Source organism: Rhinolophus hipposideros (assembly GCF_964194185.1).
Source record: "Rhinolophus hipposideros genome assembly, chromosome: 9".
NCBI lineage: Eukaryota > Metazoa > Chordata > Mammalia > Chiroptera > Rhinolophidae > Rhinolophus > Rhinolophus hipposideros.
In genome coordinates this window covers 2,434,613-2,457,348 of record NC_138055.1, presented here as the reverse complement: position 1 = coordinate 2,457,348, position 22,736 = coordinate 2,434,613, and the positions used below count along the sequence as shown (strand labels likewise).

The window sequence follows — 22,736 nt, the reverse complement described above, 5'->3', positions numbered from 1 at the left end:
CTGCACGGGCCATTTATTTATAAACACAGCCATCCCAGCAGTTACGCAGGAGCCACCCAGACCAGGGTGGCTCACCAGACCGCGTAGGGAAGAGCAAGGTGGGCGGGAGCCACTCTCTTTTGGGGGTGCTTTCGATGTAGATCACGGAAGTCCAGCTGAGCCGGTGCTGGCTGGGGGCCTGTTTCTTTACAGAGGACCGCCTGACAGCACGGTGGGGGCGTTAGGGCCCCCCGAGAAGAGCTTTCGGATACCTCCCTGGGGGTAAAGCCGGCGTCCAGTGCAGCTCCTGGCTGGGTGAGGCCTCCGCAGGAGGCTTTTAGGGGATTGTTCCGGCTCCTGCCAGTCTTCTCATTTCACTAAGAACACTAACGATGAGCTGTTACTTTTGAATTACGGCCGCCATATTTGCCTACCCTGAGGTCACGCTGTTGCTCTTGGATTCATTACTTACCAGGATGGCCTCTGAGTGGAAAAGAACCATTGCCTTTTATAATTAGTCACATTTCCTTTCCTTGGGGAAGAATTACTCAAGTCTGAGACTGGTTGGTGGCGTGGAAGTGATGGGAATATTGGGGAAAGTGACTGTTACCTTGGAACTTGTCCGAGCAGAGGCCGGAAATGAGGTGGTACAGGGACTCGGTCAAAGAACGGCCAGGGGACCAGGCCTGTGCCTGGGCTGGAGTGGGTGCGGGCTCCCCAATACAGCTGTTGTGAGGGAGTTAGCTAGTGAAGGTGGTGCCTGCGGAGAGAAGGTGGCCAGAGCTGTCCCAGGCGAACCCAGTCTGCTCGCAGTCTTTGGAGAGGTGTATCTCCAACAAGGAGAACGACCAGGGCAAGCCCAGAAGGTGCCTCGGGACCCTCAGAAATGAGCTCAGATGGCTGGGACCCGGGGCGCAGCCTGGAGACTCCTTATCTGCATCTAAGTTCAAGGGAAAGGGACACCAAAGGGGCCGGTCTGGTGGCAGAAGGACCGCTCACTGGGCCCCGATTGCGCTTTTGTTACCTCGTCAAGAAGAGTTCCACCTGGAAAGATGGAAAGCACAGTGGGCAGAGCTGGCGGGTACCTCGCCGTGGCGGGGAGGTGGCGGAACGAAGCCCCTGGTCTGTGCGGATATGTCCCTGCCTCAGATGTCAGCGGAATGACCTGCGCTGAGGACGATCTGTGACACGTGAATTGGAGCCCCGTGGATAAAACTGAGCCCTCTCGGAAGCATTCACTGCACAATACAAAGGTATATTACCTCCACAGACGAATCGGGCCCTGGGCTGCCTCAGAAGAGTCCCCAAGAATGAGTCATTGAGCAGCAATTGAAGAATGAAAAGTGAAAATAACCCGCTTTACAATAGTTTGCATTGAAGAACGCGCACTGCATGTGTTGCCTATGAGCGGTCCCTTCCTTTCAGTGACCAAGTGGTCGTGCTCTGTCAGTGTGTCACCCTGCGCTCGTCTGCCCTCCAGCTGGGGAGCCCCGGCTGCTTCCAGTCTGACTGCTGACAACAGGTCTTCTTAGCGTGTACGTCACATGTTCTTGGGTCAGTACCTGCAAGTGGACTCGCCGGCTCACGGTGTAGCAGTGTATTTAATTTTTATGAAAACAGCAAGATCTCCCCACCCTCCCAAAGTGGCTGTGCTGTTTGACACCCTGATCGACAGTAAATGGGGGGCTGGCCGCCCCACATCCTCACCAACATCACATCTCTGGTCTTCTGTCTTCTTTATTTATACTGGAGAGCAGTCCTTTGATAAGGTACGTATTTTTTGAGAATGTTTTTTCCCAAGTTTGTGGCTTGTCAATTCATTTTTTTAACCGGTATTTTCTGATGAGCAGAAAATTTTAATTCTGATGACATCTAATTTGTTATTTTTCTTTTGTGGTTATGGTTTTCCGTGTCCTAACTAAAACCCCTTTGCCGACTGCCAGGCTGCCCAGGTATTCTCCTACGGTTTTCTCCTAGAAGCTTTGTAAGTTTTTACGTCTTAAGTCTATCATCTAGGTTGTCTTAAATTTTTTCTGTATGGTGTGAGGAAGGCTTCACGGTTCATTTTTAAAATACAGGTTTTTTAGTTAACACAGACAGCATTCTTTGTTGACAGCAGTTTTGTTTCCAGATTCGACTGCTTTGGCACCTTTTCCTGAGACTGAAATGGTAACATTAGGTACGGTGTTAGCTGTTGGCTTTTTGTGGGTACCCCTCATTGGGGCTGTTGTTGACGTGTGCATGCCACACACAGGGATTCTATTTCTAATAAGCCCGCTGGTTTATTTTGGCCGGTCTGTACGTTGGTCTGTAAGGAATGGAACAAGAGGTTGAGGACGACAGAACTCTTAGTTCTTGCTGGACGAAGAGCAGGAAGACAGATACAGATCGTAGTTTGCTGAGTCTTTTAAAAGATTATGAATTGATTATTTTGTTAAATGCTTTCTCTTCTGTTGAGGTGATCGTAGGGTTTTTCTTACTCAGTCTGTTAGTGTAGTGATGCACATGGATTAATTCTTCATTGTTAAGCCACCAGTATCCTGAGATCAACCCCACTTTGTCACGAAATATGAACCTTTGTACCGATTTCTAGATTTTCTTTGGTAATAATGTGAGTGAAGGATTTTCACATCTCTGTTCATGAGGAAAATGTCATTCCATTTTTTTTCTTCTAATGTCTTTCTGTTTTGCAGTTAGGGAAATGGTGGCCCCATGAAGTACTTCTGTAATTTCTGAAATTGTTTGTGTAAGATTGGTATTACTTCTTAAATATTGGATAGAACAACAGTGAAGCCATCTTGGCCTGGAACTTTTAGTGGGAAAGTTTTAACTGTAAATTGAATTTCTGCTCTGGGTGGGTGGGGCTCCAGATTTTCTTTTTCATCTCTTGTCAGTTTTGATAATTTGTGTCTTAAAGAATTTGGCCATTTTAAACAAGTTGTCTAATTTATTGACCTGTTGTTGTTTGTAATACCCCTAATTCTTTAATGTCTGTAGGACCTATAGAGATTGAAGTGTTTCATTCCTAGTATTGGTAATTACATTTATTGATGTTTGTTTTGAAATGGTCTGTCTTGGTGAGTGTTTCACGTGTCTGTGAAAAGGATGTATGTTGTGCTTTGTTGGGGGAAGTTTCTGTAAATGTCAGGTCAGTTATTCCAGTCTTCTCTGCCCTCACTGATCACTGATTTTCTTTGTACTTTTTCTGTCAGCTGTTGAGTGAGGACTTACGAAATTTCACCTGTAATGGTCAATTTCTTTCTTCTCTTAGTTTTGTCAAGTTTTGCTTCACATAATTTTGAATCTCATGTATTAGATGCATACGCAGGTAGGATTGTTATGTTTCCTTGATGAATCTAAGTTTATTGTTTGTTTATTGTCATGAAATATCCCTTCTCATTTCTGGTTATATTCCTGTCCCGGAGTCCAGTTCCTCTGGTATCAACATAGCCATTCCATCTTCCTTATGATTGTTATTTCCTTACTGCATCTTTTTCTGTCTCTTTACTTTTAATCGATTGTTACCTTGTTTAAAGTGCATTTCTTGCAGATAGCTTATAGTTGGATTTTGCTGTCTTTTAGGTATATGTTTAGTTCACATACGTCCATGTACTGTTTCTAATGTAATTATTTATATGGCTGGGGTTTATGCTGCCATTTTGTTATTTTCTATTCGCTTTATCTTATTTCCTCCCTCTCCTACCTTCTTTTGGATTAAGTGAGTGGGTTGTTTTTTTTTTTTTTTTTTTATTAATCGCTTCTTTTTTACAGCAGTTTAGGTTTATGGAAATGCAGACCAGAAAGTCCTGTAGCCCTTCACCTTCTCCTCATGGACACAGTTTCCCGTTATTGACACAGTGCGTTAGTGTGGTGCTTTTGTCACAACTGATGAGCCAGTATTGACGTTACTAACTAACGTCCAGAGTTTACATTAGGATTCCCATTCTGTGGGTTTTTCCAAAAGTGCAGTGACACACATCCATCATTAGTGTTACACAGAGAAGCTTCACTGCCTTAAACATCCCTCCCACCCCCAAACCCTTGACGACCATTGGTCTTTGTACTGTCTCTGTAGTTTTGCCTTTTCCAGAAAGTCAGTTAGTTGGAACCATACAGTATGTAGCTATTTCAGACTGGCTGCTTTCACTCAGTGAGTATTTTTTATTGTCGTGTTTCTCCATGGGACTTATTGGCCACCTCTCCTCTCCTCCCCTCTTTTTAGTTAGTGGTTATTGTGCGTCTCAGCACGCGTCTGTCACTTACACTGACTTCCTTCTGACACTGTTACCAGGGGCTGCAGTCAGCCCTTGCCATCCCCTGTTTTGCGAGTGGTTCACAGCAGGGGCGCTGGTTGCCGTCAGGGCTGGATGGGAGCCTGCAGTGGTCACCGCGTCTCATGACTGATGTCACCGCGGGAGTTGGAGAACAGGAGGGAGGTTCACACATTGTGTGGACACTATCTGGGTTCTTCCAGGTGTAGTGACCCATTTACTCCCCCGGGGCCTTTTGAAAGAGCCATTCCTCGCTCCGTTTTACAGATGAGGAAACAGGAGATGAGAGAAATTACGCCAGCAGGTCGGAAGGCAAGGAGCCGGCTCGATGTGTTTTCACAGCGCTCTTCCGTCTGAGTGCAGCCCCTGAGAACGGCCACAGGCCTCTGTCCTTGGCCCTGTCCTTCCCCCCTCTTCTCCGAGACGCTAATGAAGACATCGAGGGTGTACGCTTAACCAGTGTCTCTAAGCTTGGAGGGACAGCTAATGTGATAGATGACATAATCAAGATTCAGAATGAGTTCAGCGGCCTGGAATGCCAGCCGAGCACCAATCAAATGAACAGGCTAATAGGAATAAATGAGAAGCCCTGCGTTCAAGTTCAAAACCCAGCCAGGATAGGTCGTTGAAAGCACTTTGGACAGTTCGGGTTGGGTGAGTCTTCAGTGGGACGTTTGCATGATTTTGCCTGGATGGTGGCGTTGCCCTCATGACTGGCATCCTGCATTCCACGCCTCGCAGCCAGAGGCATCTCTTCAAAGTGCGAGCCTCGTCGTGGTGGTGGCCCCCGTTCCCAGGCCATTCACGTCATTCCGTGGCTTCACTTCCCACGTGGCCTCCCGTGTCGGAATGGCCTTGTCGCCTCACCCCAGTGCCTGGCTGCCCTCCCCGCCGCACTGGCCTACCTTCCGCTGCAGCAGTGCCATGCTCCCGGCGGCGGGCTCTCCTGCGCAGCGCTCCCCTCTCTCTGCATCTCAGTGCGGGGCCCCCCATTCTGTGCGGTGATGCGGCTCCCCAGACCGCAGCGAGCCCTTCCCATGCATTTGCATGGCCTCGTGATGTAACTTGCCCCATGGCCACCCTGCTCCCTCTCTGATCAGAGCCCACTGTGTTCCTCCCCGTCTGTGTTGCGGGCCCCACGACCACCCCAGGTTCGGTGACTCCAGCACTCGGCATGTGGTTGTGCTCACAGACATGGCTCATTCCAGTGCAAGATGCAGAGCGGGACCAGCCAGGGGAGAGGCAGGGGGTGGCCAGGCACAGGCTTCCACGCGTCTCCTGGTGGAGTCGCAGGACGCGGCCAGTCGTGGCAACAGGTATGAGATGTCGTCCGCCAGGGAGCTTGTTTAGAGACTCTGTGCCCAGTTTTTTACTGAGGGCTGTTCACAGAGGTACCCTGTGCCTGGCACATTCCCAAATTCGGGGCTCTCAGAAGGAAAGCAGGAGTTCAGCATAAACCACATTGTTCTGCCGAGGCACAGTGGAGCCGTTCTGATTAGTTAGGGAAAAGTGGGGACACTTCCTAAATCCAAGTTCCCAGGTGCCACCCAAGGGGGGATAGACTTGCAAACAGGCCTAAGAACGACGTCCCAGGCCTGCTTTTCCAAAAGCATACCATCTCTCCTGAAGACCTAGTGTGTTGTCTGGCTCGTAGGAGGCATTGAGTGTCTATTCACAGACGGAGGACGTGGGTCTGGAGTGCGTCCGTCTGACATTGGATGGACATGTTGATTGCACAGACGGAAGGACGTGGGTCTGGTGTGTGTCCCTCTTACACTGGATGGATGCTTCGATTGCATTCGTTGCCGGAGTGGATGAAAATAGTACAGCTGTGGCAGCAGCCTGCATGCGATCTGTCCTCTGGGCTTCCAGGACCCACATGGGACACTGTGTGCAGGGCTGTGGCCCGATGGCCTGAGGGGCAGGCACCTGTGAGAGCTGAAGGAAGTGGAAGTCTTTCTGGCCACTGGTTACTAACAGGACTTGCTGAGTTGTTCCATAGTCGGGTCTGGGGGAAGGTGAGGAAGGCACGTTTGGGTTCAGCATGTGAAAGGAGTTTTCTTAGAGTGAGGCTAGCCAGGACAGCGGACTCGTCAGGCCTTGGTGAGGAGGTGGTCTCTGGTCGCCGGGACAGCCCCTTGTCAACGGTGTGATGGGATTCTTGGTTCCTGGGGACCTGGGACTTTACTGCGTTTCCCCGAAAATAAGACCCAGCCAATCAGCTCTAATGCGGCTTTTGGAGCAAAAATTAATATAAGACCCGGTTTTGTTTTGCTATAATATAAAATGGGTCTTATATAATATATTATAATACCCGGTCTTATATTAATTTTTGCTCCAAAGGACGCATTAGAGCTGATTGTCCGTCGAGGTCCTATTTTCGGGGAAAAGGTTAATAGGTGGGTGCGGTGGGGCCCCCCAGCCAAGCCACCAGGACTTCATTTCCCACCTCTTCTCTGAAATGCCACTTCAGGAAGTTTTATTCTGCGTTTCTTCTGAAGAGCCCAGGAAGGGCTCCTTGTTACCCCTGGAGTGTGGGTGGGGATAGTAGCGGGGAAGCACCGCCTGCTGGCGGCCTTTGATTTTTGTTCTGCCAGTACGGGCTTCACCTTCTGTGAAACGGGCTTTACTTTCTGTGAACCGTTTTCCAGAGGCCCTGTGTTCCTGAGACCCTCCTTTCAGCCTTCTGACCCATGAGTTTTGTATACTGTGCCTTGTCTCAAGATACAAAGTGTAATCTCAGTTTGAAAGGATATGTTTATTTCTTAGAAGGATGTACTGTTAATATCAGTATTACTGATATTTCTATCAATGTACAGCGGACGTTTCCATTGTCGGGAGTGTGTATGGGGTGTCGGGCTGGGATGTTGGGTGGTGTCCTGAGTCCTGAGGGTAAATCAGGTTTCCCGGTCTTACGTGGGCAGACCCCTGCTCTGACACAGGTGCTGTGCTGTGGAGCCTGCGTGCCAGGTGCCTCCCCAGGGAGGCTGTGGCCGGGGCTATGACCGCTCTTCTCCCCTCACCCCTTCTCACCCAGCCTTCTGGCCCCACATGTCCTTGGTGTGCCCTTCACAGACTTACCAGCCCCTGAGCAGGGCCGTCCTTGGCTGGTGCTTGTTCAGCTGATCACTGTGCCCCAGGCTTGCTGGGCGCTGCCCTCTGAGTACATCTTGTCGTCTGGGTTGGAGCTGCCCGAAGGCTGGCCCTCTCGGTCCCCCGCCTAAATCCAGATCGCCAAGGCCATACATGTCCATCTTTCGGGGCTGTTTCGAAATACAGGTTTTTTTCTTTTTATAGGCTGTCAGGAATCATTCTTTTCTTATTGTTTGGATTTCCAAGAGAACCCATCTTCCCTACCTGGGTTTCAAATAAATTGAGAAATGAAACAAAATAGTGGCAGATAGAGACCAAACAATAACTTTTATTTCTTCTAAATGAGAAGCTTGAAATCCTATCTTAGTGTGAGAGGCAGATAAACTGGCTGGCTGAGTCCCAGGGATGTTCAGGCTTACCCACCCCATCAGAGCCAGCGCCGGGCTAGCAGGCCACCTCGTGTGGACCAGAGCCTTCCTGGGAAGCAGACTTTCTGGGGGAACAGCCTTTCTGGGGAGCAGCTTTTCTGGGGAGAAGCCTTTCTGGGGAGCAGCCTTCCCGGGGAACAGCCTTCCGGGGGAACAGCCTTTCTGGGGAGAAGCCTTTCTGGGGAGCAGCCTTCCCTGGGAGCAGCCTTCCCTGGGAGCAGCCTTTCTGGGGAGCAGTCTTTCTGGGGAGCAGCCTTCTCGGGGAGCAGCCTCCCGGGGAACAGCCTTCCTGGGGTCTCAAAAAGGTGGAAGGAGGGCTGAATCCCCAGGCTGCTTATTGTCTCACATTTAGCAATCGATAAGTCACCTTTTGGAGTGAGTATTCAGGGGATAAAGTAGTACAGGAGTTGTACCTGGTAGGGTCCCTCCGCTTGGAAGCAGACCCCTGGTTTGGGGGGTGCTACTACCAAGCTCTTCAGCCGGTTGTGACATACCCATTAGGTCCCTGGTCAGCCAGGAGCATGGCATTCGTGGAGAGGACAAGGAGGGAGCCCCACAGTCCGCCAGGACAGGCAGCAGCCCCGTGAAGCCCCTGGTACTTTGTTCTCCTGGGACCCCTGGGGCAGGGTGTTATTCTGAAATTTGTCTGAATTGAACATTAGTTACAGAATCCTCAAGGCCTCTTCCCCAGGCTACAAAATCACTCTCCAGTTTGTTTCTCGTCCTTAATTATACCCAGCTACATTGTTCAGTCTGGCTTATCAGAAATTCCACCATGAGATTCAAAGGCGGTGTGTAAACTTCCAGCACCGCAGGATGCCCCAAATTTGAAGATAAATCTCATCCTGTTACCCAATTTCCCGAGAGAAGTTAAGTGGTAAGGAAGGGCTAACTCTTGTAAGTTCAAGTCCAAAACCGAAGTTTCTTTTCCCCGTTAAAGTTCAAACGCATTAAAGCTCAGTTTGTCCTCAGCTTGTGCTGTCACAGCGAGAGGGGCACCTGGGTCTCACTGGGACACACACAGTTCCTTCAGGGCCTGGAGGCCCTGTCCATTCCATGCAGGTCACTTACAGCCCTCACTTCTCGAGAGCTCAGAGTTTTCCAAGACCCACAAGACTTGTCACCAAATCTGGGAGACCCGTGCCCAGGCCCCTGTAGCAGCCAGCCCCAGCGAGCCTGTTTTTGTGCCACCGAGGGTCATGGGGGCCTGCGCGTCGCTCTGAGTGGGGCTGGTCCTGGAGCTCCTCTCGCTTCGCCTCGCAGAGGTGTGACAGCCGGGCCTCCAGAGCCTGTCATTGAATCCACCTGGGAGAAATCTGCCAGCAGGAGGTTAGGACTGAGTCTGTTCATTTTCCATTTTGGCGGAAAAAAGTCTGTGTGGCCTGTGGGCACTTCTGGTCTGTGCCACAGTGGCTGCCGCTCCTGCTCTAGTAGGGAAATGTCCTGTGTGAGCACGCGTACGTGTGTACGTGTGTGTTTGTGCTCGTGCGCCCGAGCCCTTGTGTTAAACATGAAGGGTGTGCTGACTGGGTCAGAGTCAGGTACTCTCACATTTGGTCCTCAGCCTCAGAGGCCAGTGAGGGCTTGGAGGTCACCTCTCAGCCGCATTGGTTTCACCTGGAAAAGCCCCGCACAGATCCTGGAGCCGTGGCGCTGGCTCCGGGCCTCGCGAGGGTGATGCCTGACCTGGCCACGAGCTCCCTCGTCCCCCTCCAGGTTTGGATTCTCTAAGTCCCGTGGGCATGTCCCCCCAGAGCAGCAATCCCCGCGTGGTCGGCCATCCAGGAACGTTCTCGAAGCATTTTCCATGTTAGGGCCAGCCCCCCACTTCGCAGCTGGGCCCTGAAAGCAGGGTGAGATGGGGGTGGCTGCTCACCTGCTCCTAGTCGTGAGGCAGCAGGTGCACCCCCATTCACAAGGCCAGGAAGACTCCACTTTCAAGGTCACGCCCTTGCTTGGCCGGGCCTGAGCCACCTGGCGAGCTGTGGCTGTCGGTGGCCCACGCCTCGCTCATGCGTCGGTCATGTGTCACCCACGTGTCACTGAGGCCGGAGCCTTGCTCCCCCTGCAGCCTCCCCAGTGTTGCTCCCTGAAGACGAGCTGGCCGCCCCCAGCATTGCCCCCCACAGCCCCCCCCCACTCACGAGCGCTCAGGCCACGGGCGCAGTGCCGTGTCCTCCGTTGCTGCGTGTTCTCTGCTCGTCCTTCTGCTTATATTTCTTTGTGGGCCTTAGGGGCCCCCTAAAGGACACTCCCTCGCCCTCCTGTGTTAGTTTCCTGTAGCTGCTGTAACAAATCAGCACGGACTTAGTGGCTTAAAACAACACACATTTATCGTTTCCAGTCCTGGGGGCCCGAAGTGTGGTGTACGTCCCCGGGGGCCGTCGGGTGTGGGCTGGAGCTCCAGAGAGGGTCCGTGCCCCCGCCTTGCTGGGCTCCGGCCCTCCCTCCACCTCCACAGCCAGCAGCAGCCGCTGGTCTTTGTTACGTCGTGCCACCCTGCAGGCACTCTCCTGTGTCCCTCTGCTACCTGTGAGGACCCTGGGGTGACAGTGGGCCGACAGGAATCATCCCGGGCACCCCCTCACTTTTGTCAGTTGATCAGCAACCTGAATTCCCTTTGCCAGGTTCCAGGGGTTGGGCCGTGGGCATTGTGGGGCTTATTACTCTGCCTTCCACCATCACCAGTACATGTGTCTGGTGCCGCACAAGTCCCGCTGAAATCTTGCTCTGAGAAAGGCCCGAGAGCCGCTGAGCCACCTGTGGAGTATGCTCCCGGGTGGGACGAAGCGGGGCCAACTTTCCTCGCTGGCCACCCGTGCCCTCTCGGGATGACAGCCCTGGCTGGAGGGCCACCGTACCCGAGTACCTACTGCATCTCCAACCTTCTCACACACTCGCTGACCTCAGAGGGGTCCTGGAAGGCGTGTACTTCCCGTTTTACGGGGGAGGAAACAAGCCCCAATAGGTGGTGGTACTTGCCTGGGTCACACAGCTGCGAAGTACCGAGCTGGCTGCCAGCCCAGGTCTGCCTGACTTAGGACGGCCGCCCCCGATGCCTGTGCTGGTTCTCCCATCTTCATTTATGGGCGTCCTCACCCGAGTTCATGGACAGTAGTCCCACGTTCACGCTTTCCCCTGCAGCGGCCCTGCCACTGGCCCTCTGCATGCTGTGGCACCGTCAGCACCACGGACGGTCACCATTTCGCAGGGCCGGGCTGACTGTGTGCAGGTCACGCAGCTGCTCCCAGAAGACACTTCCCTAAACGAGCTACGTGTGTCAGTGCCCGTTTGTTCAATTTTGGTGTAAATATTATACATTTACACCTAGAAATATCCACCGGTCCTCCTGAGGCGGGCGCGCTGGCCGCCTGACGTCTGGGAGCGCTGGACGTGACCAGCTCAGAGCCAGACCCGATGGCAGTGCTGGGGCTGTGCCATGCAGCACGACACAGCGGGCACACACCCGTCTGTGAGTTCCTGCTGTCACAGAAATGTCCCCCTGTGTCCCCACGGCCGTTTCCCCTCGGAAAGTGTTTTATTCCTGCTCACGTGATGCTCATTGTGATTTTTTTCCTTAGGACAACTACACCTTTGCCCAACCTGGGATTCAGATGAAGGTGAAAATGCTGGAAGAGCTCGTGAGCCGGATTGATGGTAAGCCAGCGTCCGGGCAGCCCTCCCCCCGTGGGGCCGGGACGAGGCGGTGGAGGGCTCTGGGTGGCAGGGTGCGTCCTCACCTGGCCCGTGGCCTCCGTCTGAGGCTGGCTGCCGGGGCAGGAGCCGCTCCCGTCTCTGGTTCAGGGCACCCACTGGGGATGCAGTGCAGTCACTTTATTTGCAGGAGATAATGAGCGCCCACCGGAAGCAGGCTGCTCGTTCCTTATTAAAATGCCCAGTGATTGTCGTAATCTGGCGACAGCGTGGTTGTTTGTGGCTGTCCTTTGGTACCCTGTCCCCTGCCTCTGTGCATTGTTCTGCAGTCGGGGATGCTGGCGTAATTTCTCCATGGAATCCAATTAATTACCAGGTCTGGAAATGGCATCTTTCATATTATAGAAAAATTAAAGTGTGTGCTCGGCCCGTTTTGGATTATGCTTTCATGTTTAAGTGGGGGCTTTGAAGTACTTTTTACCTTCATCCTTAAAGTAATTCCCCCCGTGGTGTGCTGACTGTCATATTGCAGTAGCAGAGTTTAATTAAATGAAAGTGGAGAGATAATGCTTGCCCGTTCCAGCGTATTCTCCTGATAGTTTGTTAAATTAATGAACAGGCCGTTAACGTAGTGATACGAAGCAGAAACAGGCATAGATTTGTGACACCAGCCAGCCAGTGACGAGGTCCAGAGATGGAAGGCTCTTCATGAAGAGCCCCGTAGGAGCGTGGCAGACGTGTCACTGAAAGTACAGAACACTGGACCTTGCTTAAAATGTGGCTGTAGGGTTTGCCTTCTACACGGCCTCTGACCCTTGCACGTCCTGTGCCTTTCCCCTGCTGTGCTGTCAGCAGTATGTGGCCTCAGGGCCAGTCTTCACAGGAAAGGCACGTGGTCTGGGCAACACTGACTGCCATTAGCAAATGGAGTCATACAAGTTGTAAACATTTTGTTCCTTGACTGAATCTGGTTTTCAACTGTGTACCTAGTGGTTATGACTCAGTTTCCACATTATGAAGCTTTACACAGTTCTTCCAGTAATACTTTATTCGATTCAGCCTATTTAGCTGCCTCTCAGCTTGTCTATTCAGAATGTTATCTCTTGCTTACATAGCTGCACCGATGTACGTTTATTGTTAATTTCACAGTGAGTTCTTTTCCCAATTTGTTGGATTTTTCCCCCTGACCAGCAGTTTAAGACTGTTCCTCAGCCTCGTTTAATCCTTTGAAATATGATTTGCAGTTGGTGTGAATCACGCTGCTCTCACAGGCTCTTGTGGTCCTCTTGTGTCCTAGGAGGCAGATTTCATATTTGTGTGGAGGTTAGGGCGTCGCAGTTCGTGCCCGACTGTTCCAGGCTGTGGTTGGGAAATACCGGAGTTGCTTTTCTCCTGCGGGTTTGCCGGATGATGGTGTAAAAGAGCAGCAGAAGCAAGTCCACCCAGGACGTCATAGCTGGGTTTTCAGGGCAGCTGTGGGATGTGTTTGTTCTACTGATGAAACCTTAAAGAACTCAAAATAGGGATGCCCAGGCTTTTAAAACAGGAAAGCCTGACGGTGGCCAGAGCTTGGGTTCCTAGGCTGATGGGTGCTGTGATCCACGCCTTGGGAGACACGTCCGCAGGCCTCAGCCACGTGACATTCCTCCTCCCCTGTTTTGTCACTCGCCTCTTGGAGAAAGAATCCGTGGGCTTGGAACTTTTGCTGGGACTCTAAAGATTTTATTCAGGCCAGGATATACTAGGAAGGTAAAAATTGCTTAAAAAACAAAACAAAAACGCAGCCTCATTTCTGCATTTTAGTGGAAGGACAACATTTGTTTCAGACTTTTGGGCACTTTGGTGAAAACACCCCTTCGTGGACCTGCTGGCTAAGAAAGGTGAGGTTTGGGGGGCAGGATAGTTGAGAGAAGAGCTAGGTTGCTCCGCAGAGTAATGCTACAGGAATTGTGCAGTTTCAGAAGTAGTGTTGTGAGGATACGTGCCCAGAGGTTGGAAAAGAGTGGAGAGGCAGAGGAGGTCGCAGGACTTGGGGGACAGAGGAAGCACAGGGAGGTCAGGAGAGGGGCAGTGTCAGAGGCTTCTTCCTGGTGAGGACGGATGGCTGAAGAATTTCTCAAAAGCACTTTTAGTTTTCCTCTTTGAGGGGTACTCTCACCTCACAGCTTCAGTAAGAGTCTATTATGTAGACGGGAAAGTGCCGTGGATGAAGAGAGAGGGTCGTGTGTGAGGGAGGCCAGTGGGAAGGGGGATGGGCAGTGGCCTGAGAGACTGTCCGCTGCATGGGGAGTAGTGACGCGTCTCGAGAGAGACCCTCGCTGGCTAAAGAGAAACTCCAGGGAATCTCCCGTGGTCTCTGGGGCGGAATGGTAGATGGCCGCTTGCGCCTCTTCACTTGAGATGAAAGAAAAAGGTGCGAGTGGGAGGAGCTTGCACTTCCAATGGTGGTCGGCTAGATAACGCCAACCGTTTCCCACCGGATGATCCTAAAACTCTGGGAAAGATTTTATTTTTACAGCCAACAAACAAACAGGAAAACGAAAAAGAGGAGGAAAGAAAATCAATAGAAGAAAGGAAAAAGAAAACAAATTTCTTAACACTGTTGAACTGCTCACAAGAGAACAGAATCTTTCTGGCCAGATTCTAGGAGAACGCTAGAATCCTGAGAAACAAGCCCAGCACTGAACGCTGTTGTGGTGCCGAGGGCATTGGCTAGTTCAGAAGGAAGCATCTCCTAGCGAGTTGTGGTTTTAGTGCCTCGTGGACTGAATGGGTCCAACCCTAGCTCACCCACGATAGGGAAATGCCCGCATGCTTTCTGAGGCCTGTAAGCGTGACCCGGAGGCTGACGCGGAGGGGCTCGGCCTCGGCATGTGGCGGTCCAGGTTGATTTGACGTCACCTGGGACGCCGGGGTGTGTGAACGTCAGTTACGTTCTTTCTATGCGGGAATGCTCAAAGCTCTTGCAAGAAACAGAACCACATCTTTTCTGGAGGAAGTTACAGAATGTAAACTGTTCTGGCCAACATATATATATGGTTATATTTCAAATAAATAACCCGTACACAAAGTTTACCACACGCTCAAGACTCCTTAAGGGAGAACATACAACAGGTGACAGAAACTGGCTCATAAAACATCGAGCTTTTGTCATTCTTAGGCACACACCATAAAACTGTTATCTTTACTATGTATGAAGAAACGAAAAAAAGAAAAGCTTGAAAATGTCTGCAGGGGAATAGGAAACTCATGATTTTTTATGTGAGATTTGAAAAATGATCAAATGGGACTTTGGAAATTGAAAAATATGATAATCAAATTAAAAAAATTCAATGGACAACCTAACAAATTAGACATAGCTAAAGAGAAAATTAGTGAACTAGAAGAAAATAGCTATAATAAAAAATATGGAGAGATAAGAATATAGAAAATATAGAAGGTAAGAGATATAGAGCGCCTGGTTAGAAAGCCCTAATAAATGTTTATTTTGAGTCACAGAAGGAAAGGAGAGAGAATGAATAAGAATCTGAAGAGATAATGACTGAGCTATTTCGCAGAACTACTGAAATACACTAATTCACAGATTTAAGAAGCCAGTGAATCCTTAGGAGAATTAATAAAGATAAAACTCCATGTAAACACTTCATAGTAAATATTAAAGACAAATTTTTAAAGCAGCTGAAGGAAAACTATTATTTTCTAAGAATGGCTGTCTGAGAACTGACTTCTCAACAAATGTATGACAAGGTACCTTCACTGCACTAAAAGAAGGTAACTGTCACTCTGGAGTCTCCTTCCAGCAACAGTGTTCTTCAAGAAGGAATGTGAAATTCCAAGAGGCCAGCTAAATCTGAATTGTGGTAGATTCACTGCCTCCAAGAAACAGTATAAATCAAGGAGGAAGGCAAATAAAAGCACACAGGGCCTAACCACACGCGACATAAGGAGGGGCCGTAATTCCTGTGAACTTCAAGCTCCCCGTGAGCAGATGAGTCAGCACCCCATCATGTGGTCAGTGCAAAAAGTGTGTGGGAAAAGGAGTTGGTTCTGTGGCAGTTCAGGAGGAATACAGCTAGATGGTCACCCCAGAAAGGTAAACTCCCACCCAGAATGGGAAAATGCTGACGGGATCTGAGGTCAGATAGCTCGGATAACTGGGGACTTGGAAAGGATAGCGGATGGGTTTCCTGTATCGTGGCTGCTAAGACCTCAGCAGAAACCCATTTCTAACAGCCTCGTGCCCTAACAGTCTCTTGCCCTATCTTAGGTCACATTTTTGGGGTGGTTCTTAGTCACATTTTTGGGGTGGGTTTCCCCTGGGGATCTCTCATTCCTGCCAAATAACATTTAATTTTGGCCTAGGCGTAGAATAAGCAGCTTTCTGTGCAAAGCAGCTTTTGCTGTGGACCCGTCAGCATCCAACAGGCCACCTCCCACCCCGCCGAGGGAAGTGACGAGTTTCCTTGGGGCACTCTGGCTGCCAGTGGGAGGTGGGCTGAGGCATTGGGTCCTGGGAACCAGGGGCGGGAGCTGTTGATGACCCAGGCAAGAGAGAGCTTGCTGGACAGGGGACGGGGCAGTGGCACCGAGCCGTTATTTATGGAACTGGCCTTAATTCGAAAGCGACCTCAGACTTTCTGTCCCCCCCACGTTTATTCGATTCCTTGTCTGTCATCAAATGTGGTAGTCTGTCATCAAAGGGGGCATTCTCTCCCGGAGTGCTTCTCGTTCACGGCCCAGGGCTCCGACTGAGCTCTAAACCAGCTGAGCTCAGTGACTTTGCACAGTGCCGACGTTGTGCTGAGGCTGGTCACCACATGCTTTTGGTTTGTGTTTTGTTTCTTTGAGTGCACTTACTCTTCCCCATTGGGTTTGGTCAATGTCTGGCCAGTTTTTGACTTACTGATTATTATTCTCTGTGAGGCTGGGTTAGCGGCTGACTGCCCTGCTGGATATTTTCACAGTTATACGGACACTGACCATCCTGCCGCTGAGGGGACTTTTTTGCGGTGACCGTGGATGACCTTTAGAGATCTGTTGTGTGTCGCTGACGTCCTGGAGCAGCCATCGTGGCCTGGCCACGCTGCCCAGGACAGTTACCTGGGTGACCCAGGCCGATCTCACGGGAGGCTCTGTTTCTGCCTTTCAGTCACTTGATCAGATTTGAGTTTTCTTCCTCTCTAGGCGGTTGTCCGCTACAGCCACTGTCCTGCCTGTAACAACAGTTGGGCCTCCAGACTGTCAGTGTCGTGGCAGAAACATGCAGCGCGACGGCCCCTAAGGCCCTGCACAGTGTGGTCCCACGCGCCTTCATCCGGCAGCCTGCTTCAGCCTGACCTAACCCCTGGGGCCGCTGGTTTTCTTTACTTACAGCTCGAGAGCTCAGCTTCTGCTCTGGGCCCTTGTTGCTCCTTTGCCTGAAACGGTGTCTCACCCTCCCGCTGCCTCCCAGGCTGTTAGGCGTGTTGTTTGTTTGCTCTCAGCAGCAGGAGTGCAGTGGAGGCCACTTAGGATTGAGGGGAGGGGCGGTAGGTGAGTGTTAGACAGGACGTCGGCCTTCAGTGCTGACAGGTGGGGGGCAGCTCGGCCAGGGACGGCCTGTGGCTCACCCACTCAGCGACCTGGTGTGCCCTTCATGGATGGGCGGCTACAGGAGACCCTTCTGTAGGCTGGAGCCAAGAAGGTGCGGTTGACAGTCTCAGGAAGACATCACTGCCACCCAGACATGGGCCCAGGGCAGCCCCAAAGCTCCTGGGTCCCTGCAGAGTTTTCCTCTGTGACGTCCTTCATGGTTTGGGGCCACTACTGTGTACTTCCGAAGTGTGTCGGCTGTGCGCCAAGGCCAGTCTGTTGTGCACAGGTCACTGTTGGTGCATGGAACTCGTGTCCAGCACTTCTGTGAGGCATTTCTGCTATGGTGGCATGGCCTTGCATATACATGAAGAAGTGACGACTTCTGGCGCCAGTGACTGTGTCACAGAAGACCAGGTGAGCTCTATGAGCACATGGGACACGCAGAGGGTCCCTCGGGAAGGTTTTCTTGCCGGACAGTTAAGTAGCTTGTTTCTCAGTCTGTCTGCGCTACTGTAACAGAATTTCACAGACTGGGGGCTTACACAGCAGACATCTATTATCTCACAGTTCTGGAGGCTGGAAGTCCAAGATCAAGGTGCTGGCCGATGGGTTTTTTGGGGGAGGGCTCTCTGCCTGGCTCGAAGATGGCCACCTTCTCCTGGTGATGTCACGTGGCCCTTCCTCTGTGCGCGTGCATGGGGGCAGGAGGCGGGGAAGCGAGAGCTCTCTGGTGTTTCTTCTTAGAAGGGCGCTGATGCTCTCAGCTCAGGGCCCCACCCTCAGGGCCTCATCTAACCTTAATCACCTCCTCAGACGCCCCACGTCCACATGCAGCCACATGGGGCTTAGGGCGTCCACGTAGGATTTTTGGGGAATGGGGAGCACAAGCATTCAGTCCGTCACAGCTCGGAAGTGTGGCTTTGTGTTTAAGGTTCGGTCCACAGAAGAAACTGTCATCCTCATCATTGTGGTCATGAGGAGGGACCAGGCGCAGGTCGCCAGGGCATATGGCTTTGTGAAAGGGGGCTTGGGGACCCTGCCTGGGACCTGAGGCAGCGTGGGCTCTTCTCACCCCTTCCTGGGACCTGCATCTTGTAGCCAGTCGTGGGTGGGAGTGGGGGTGGGTCTGTGGAGCAGACTCTGTCCTTGAGCAGAAATGGGAGGCTGGTTAGAGAGACTGGTTTGCGGTTCAGAGGAAGGAAGAGGCGATGGACCCTGCTTTGGACGTCTTAGCAGTAATTCTCGAACAGTTCTGGCTAACCCGTAACCACGGGGGGCGCAGCACCGGAGTAAGACGTGCACCCTGGAGGCTGGCTAACGTGGGTCCCATTCCGGCTGTGTCACACACTCGTGGCCTGGGGAGTGACGTCGCACACTAGCGCTCTTCCCCCAGGTGTGGCTGGCCGTGAGAGTCAGTGCGCGTAGAATGCTCAGCTCGATGCCTGGCATGTCGTGAGCCTGATTCAAGGTGGTGCCCACACCACCATCACCACCATCATCATTCTTATTATTCAACTGCGTAGGGATGGGTTAATACTTCTGGGTGTCGGGGAGTGTGGTCTGAGGACCTGTCCCCCACTGGCTCCCTGGGGAGGCGCCTCTGGCCCCCAGGGACACCCGTTAGCATGGCTGCTGCTGATGGAGCCCAGGGAGGCCCAGGGTGGCGGTGGCCGTCACTAGTATTACAATTTCACACTTTCACTCTTGTGGGAAAGATAAACTGGAACTTTTGTATGGAGAGTGGTTCTAGCTCTCTGTGTTAAATGGCTTTATCTACTTGTACGCTTTCCCTTTCCTGTGTTTTTAAATTTAGGTTAAATGTGCTTATAATGAAATTTTTCTGAAAGCTGTTGTGGGGACAGAGCCAGGAGTGCAGTTTCCAGTCTCTCGGCCTCACGTGCAAAGGTGCTGGCTCAGGTAGTAAATGGCCATCAACTGTGATCGGATGGCCATCAGCTGTAACCAGTGAGCTGGTTGGGCACTAATATAACTGCCGTGGCTACGCTGGCAGAAAATGGGGGCTGGAAAGAAGATGATGGCTGAGCTGGCAAGAGCGGGTTGCAGTTAGTAGGTGAGGTTGGTTGGTTGGCAGACAAGTGGACGGCAGGTTGCAGATCGTGTGGCTCCTGCTTCCGTGTCTCCAACCCAGGCACCAGCGACACTGTAGTGGTGTGACTCCCCTGTCTGTGGCTCCGTGGGTGTTCCTTTTTGGTCTCACTATGTCCTGCGTTCTTATGTGGGGAGCGGGACCAGAGACCCCGCAGGCCAGCCTGCATGACAGCTGTCTTGACTACATTGTAAGGTTGAAATTGACTTATTCTTTCAAGGTAGAATTCAGTCACAGCTAGTAAACTAGATTCAGCTGTATTATCACCCGGGTGAAAATGTTTTTATTACTGCTACGAGGTAGACTGTTGGAGCAGAGAGTAAGTCAGCATTGCCGCTCTGGCCTGTGGAATGTTCCATGTGCCACAGTGAAAAATAACAAGCCTACTCCCCCTCGCCTTAGGCCTCAGTGTGGCTGAGGGGAGCTCTGGACCCAGAGCAACCTGGCGGTCACGGCAGTGACGTCGGGACTAGGACGTGGCGTTGACTCGCAGCGAGGCCTGTGTGACGCAGGGCTGCGTCGCCCTGCCCCGTCGTCGTGCCCCGTCGCCCTCCTCAGCCTGAGGCTTTGTCCCACGGACCTGCTGCTCAGAGGCCTTCCTGGTGAGCGTGGCTCTGTTCCTGTGTGTGTCGGAGCCCGATCGGGTCACTCAGGCAGCAGACCTACCTGGCGGTCGGGTCCCCGGGACCCTCTCTCAGACGTGTCGGGACTTCTTAAGTGACTCCACGTGCCTCCAGTTGAAAACCTACGTGGATATTTTGTTGCGTATCTAGGAAGAGGGCTGCATTGCCTGGTACAAAAGAAATTGTAGAAAAGGAGGAAGTTTAGTGTAGTCCAAAAAATAATGTGTTAGGAATATGGCCCAGGGTTCCAGTTCAGCCTTTACCGCTGACTCTGAACGTGGTTGTTGCTGCTGCTGCTGATAATGGTTGGTTAATAGTAATACTAATAGGACAGCTGGTCTCCTAGGAGCCTACGTTGTACTAGGCACTGTTCTCAGTTCTTTATCTGATTGGTTGACTTTTCACAACAACCTGTGCGGTGGTACTTACCACCCCCATTTAAGAGCCCAGGCCCTTCTCTGGCCTCAGTTTCCCCGCAGGCCGGATGATGCCCACATGGCTCCTTGCTGTGCCCCTCCTGGGTTGGTAGTGACACAGGACAGCCCACTCCCTCCCCGTGGGGCACAGAGTGCCCTGTGGGCGCAGAGCCCTGCCTGACCCGGCCTGTGCCCAGGGTCTCCTCGGGGAGTCCCCGCCAGCACCTGTGCCTGCCGGTGCCCCTCCCTCCATGCAGCCCTGTGAGGAGGGAGGCCTTCCGAAAATTGAACTTGTCTCTTCAGGTGAAGAGCCCTGTGCCTTCTCCTTGGCTTTGGCCGTGTGCTGCACGTTCGTCCCACGTCCCCACCGCCAGCGTGCTGAGCGCCTGGGCGTGTGGCTGCATGGCTGGCCCTGTTTCCTGTCGCGCCTGCACGTTTGGCGCTCGCAGTGTGGCTGGCTTGGAGCGGCTTCAGTGTAGTCTGGAGGGAAGCCTCCCTTTCCCGAGTGGATCTTGGGGTCGCAGCAGCTTCCGTGTTTGTTGTCCTGGTCTCTGGGTGGTCACCACCCGCATGGGCCCCTCCCTGGTCCTGTTTTGCCTGAGACTTCAGTCCCCACCGGACAGTGGGCGATCTGGTGTGTGGGGACCCCCTGTAATGTGCCACTGCCCCCTGCGCTGCATCATGGTGAAAGTGACAGGGAAACCCCGCGTCACCAGTCCCTGTGACGACAGTTTTGACGGACTGGTATGAGCAGTGGCCCCAGTTGAGTCTCTTGTGAACGCCCAACAACGGCCCTGTGCCAAAGTGAATGCCCGTGCCCCTCCGCCCCCAGGAGCGCGCTGCCCTTCCTCACTGTGGCGATGGGCTCTTGTGCTTCCTGGCTGCTCCCACTAACTGGCCAGTGTGCGGGGCTAGGGACAGTGCTTTCTCACTGGCGGAGCTTGACCTGAATGGCAGTCTTCCGATATGTTTCCCACCACCCCCGGGAGCTCAGGCTGATCAGGAAGGGGCTACTAGCCAGGGCTCTGAACCCCCAGCTCCGCCTGGTATAAAGGCTCAGTCACTCAGAGGGTCCCACCGCTCCCCTGCCTGCAGCTGTCACAGCCTGAGACCAGGGAGGTCAAGACCACTCTTGTCCCCCACCCCCGCACCCCTCAGCCTTTGCTGCAGGAGCTCCGTCCCAGGGCCTCCCACTGTGTTTCAGGACCTGGAGGTCCGCCCTGTAGCCCCTCCTGCCATCTGCAAGGCCACAGTGGTGTGTTGGCACAGTAGGGCCACAGTCTTTGTCACTTGCCCCTCCTCGCCCCTTCCCTGCTCTGTCTGCCTGGGCCTTTTCGCCCTCAACCCTTGTGTTCTCCTCCCAGTGTAAGCTTGTTTTCAGGTTCCCTGAGCAGGTAGAGAGGGATTTCCTGCCTTACAACTGAGGGATGACTCTCCCCCAAACTCCGGCCCCCTCCCCTCAACCCCCCTCCCCTGTGCATATGGCTGGGGGGGGGCAGGGTTGGGGGGAGAGTTATTCCTCGGTTGCACTGGCAGGGTCCCCAGCCGATCTGGGGCTCTCTGCCTTCAGGGAGGCCCTCATGTATCCCGCTCAGGACGAGGGATTTGCTTTTTTTTTTTTTTTTTTTTTTAATAATCAGATTGACACCTTGAGTTTTAGGGAATGAGAGTTTTTCTTTTCTTTTTTTTTTTTAAAGATTTTATTGGGGAAGGGGAACAGGACTTTATTGGGGAACAGTGTGTACTTCCAGGCCTTTTTTCCAAGTCAAGTTGTTGTTCTTTAAATCTTAGTTGTGGAGGGCGCAGCTCAGCTCCAGGTCCAGTTGCTGTTTCTAGTTGCAGGGGGCGCAGCCCACCATCCCTTGCAGGAGTCAAACTGGCAGCCATGTGGTTCAGAGGACCCACTCCAACCAACTGAGCCGTCCAGGAGCTCAGCGGCAGCTCAGCTCAAGGAGCCGTGTTCAATCTTAGTTGCAGGGGGCGCTGCCCACCATCCCTTGCAGGACTCGAGGAATTGAACTGGCAACCTTGTGGTTGAGAGCCCACTGGCCCATGTGGGAATCGAACCGGCAGCCTTCATTCGGAGTTAGGAGCACGGAGCTCTAACCGCCTGAGCCACCGGGCCAGCCCAGGATTTGCTCATCTTTAAGAGCTTGTGTTCATGTGCCTGGTGGGGTTTTGAGCGCCGAGGACGTTCTGTCCTGTGTTAGGAGACAGACGTTAATAGTTGCTGCGGGAGCTTCCTTCCAGGCCTGCACTCAGCACGGACTCATAGAAGGCTCTCCTCGGAGCTGCGGCCTCCGAAGTGGTCTGGCCACCCCAGCCCAGCCCATTTATGGTCTTGGCAAGCCGAGAGCTCCTGTTATGGCTGAGCCATGCGTGGTTCGGGAACAGGGTCCCCCTACGTCTGTGCTTTCAGCTTCCCCGGGCAGGGCCGTGGAGGCTGGCAGGAGGTGCCGGCATTAGAGACCCTCACTGACTCTGGCTCTGGCTCTTTCCTTCCTGGAACCACAGAGAGACCTGTAACGAGACCACTTTCAGCAGCTCCTGTGGGGAGCACATGCGCGCCAGGCAGCTGTGACGACCGTTCA

At 52.6% G+C, this 22,736-nt stretch overlaps 1 protein-coding gene across 1 annotated transcript in view; it reads left to right on the top strand.

The window, feature by feature from the left end:
• TBC1D22A (TBC1 domain family member 22A) overlaps nt 1–22,736 on the top strand; it is a 275,779-nt gene that overhangs the window by 154,384 nt on the left and 98,659 nt on the right. Inside the window, exon 10 of the mRNA XM_081059292.1 lies at nt 11,353–11,428. Within this exon, the coding sequence (XP_080915418.1) occupies nt 11,353–11,428 (76 nt within the window). The remainder of the gene's footprint in view (nt 1–11,352; nt 11,429–22,736) is intronic.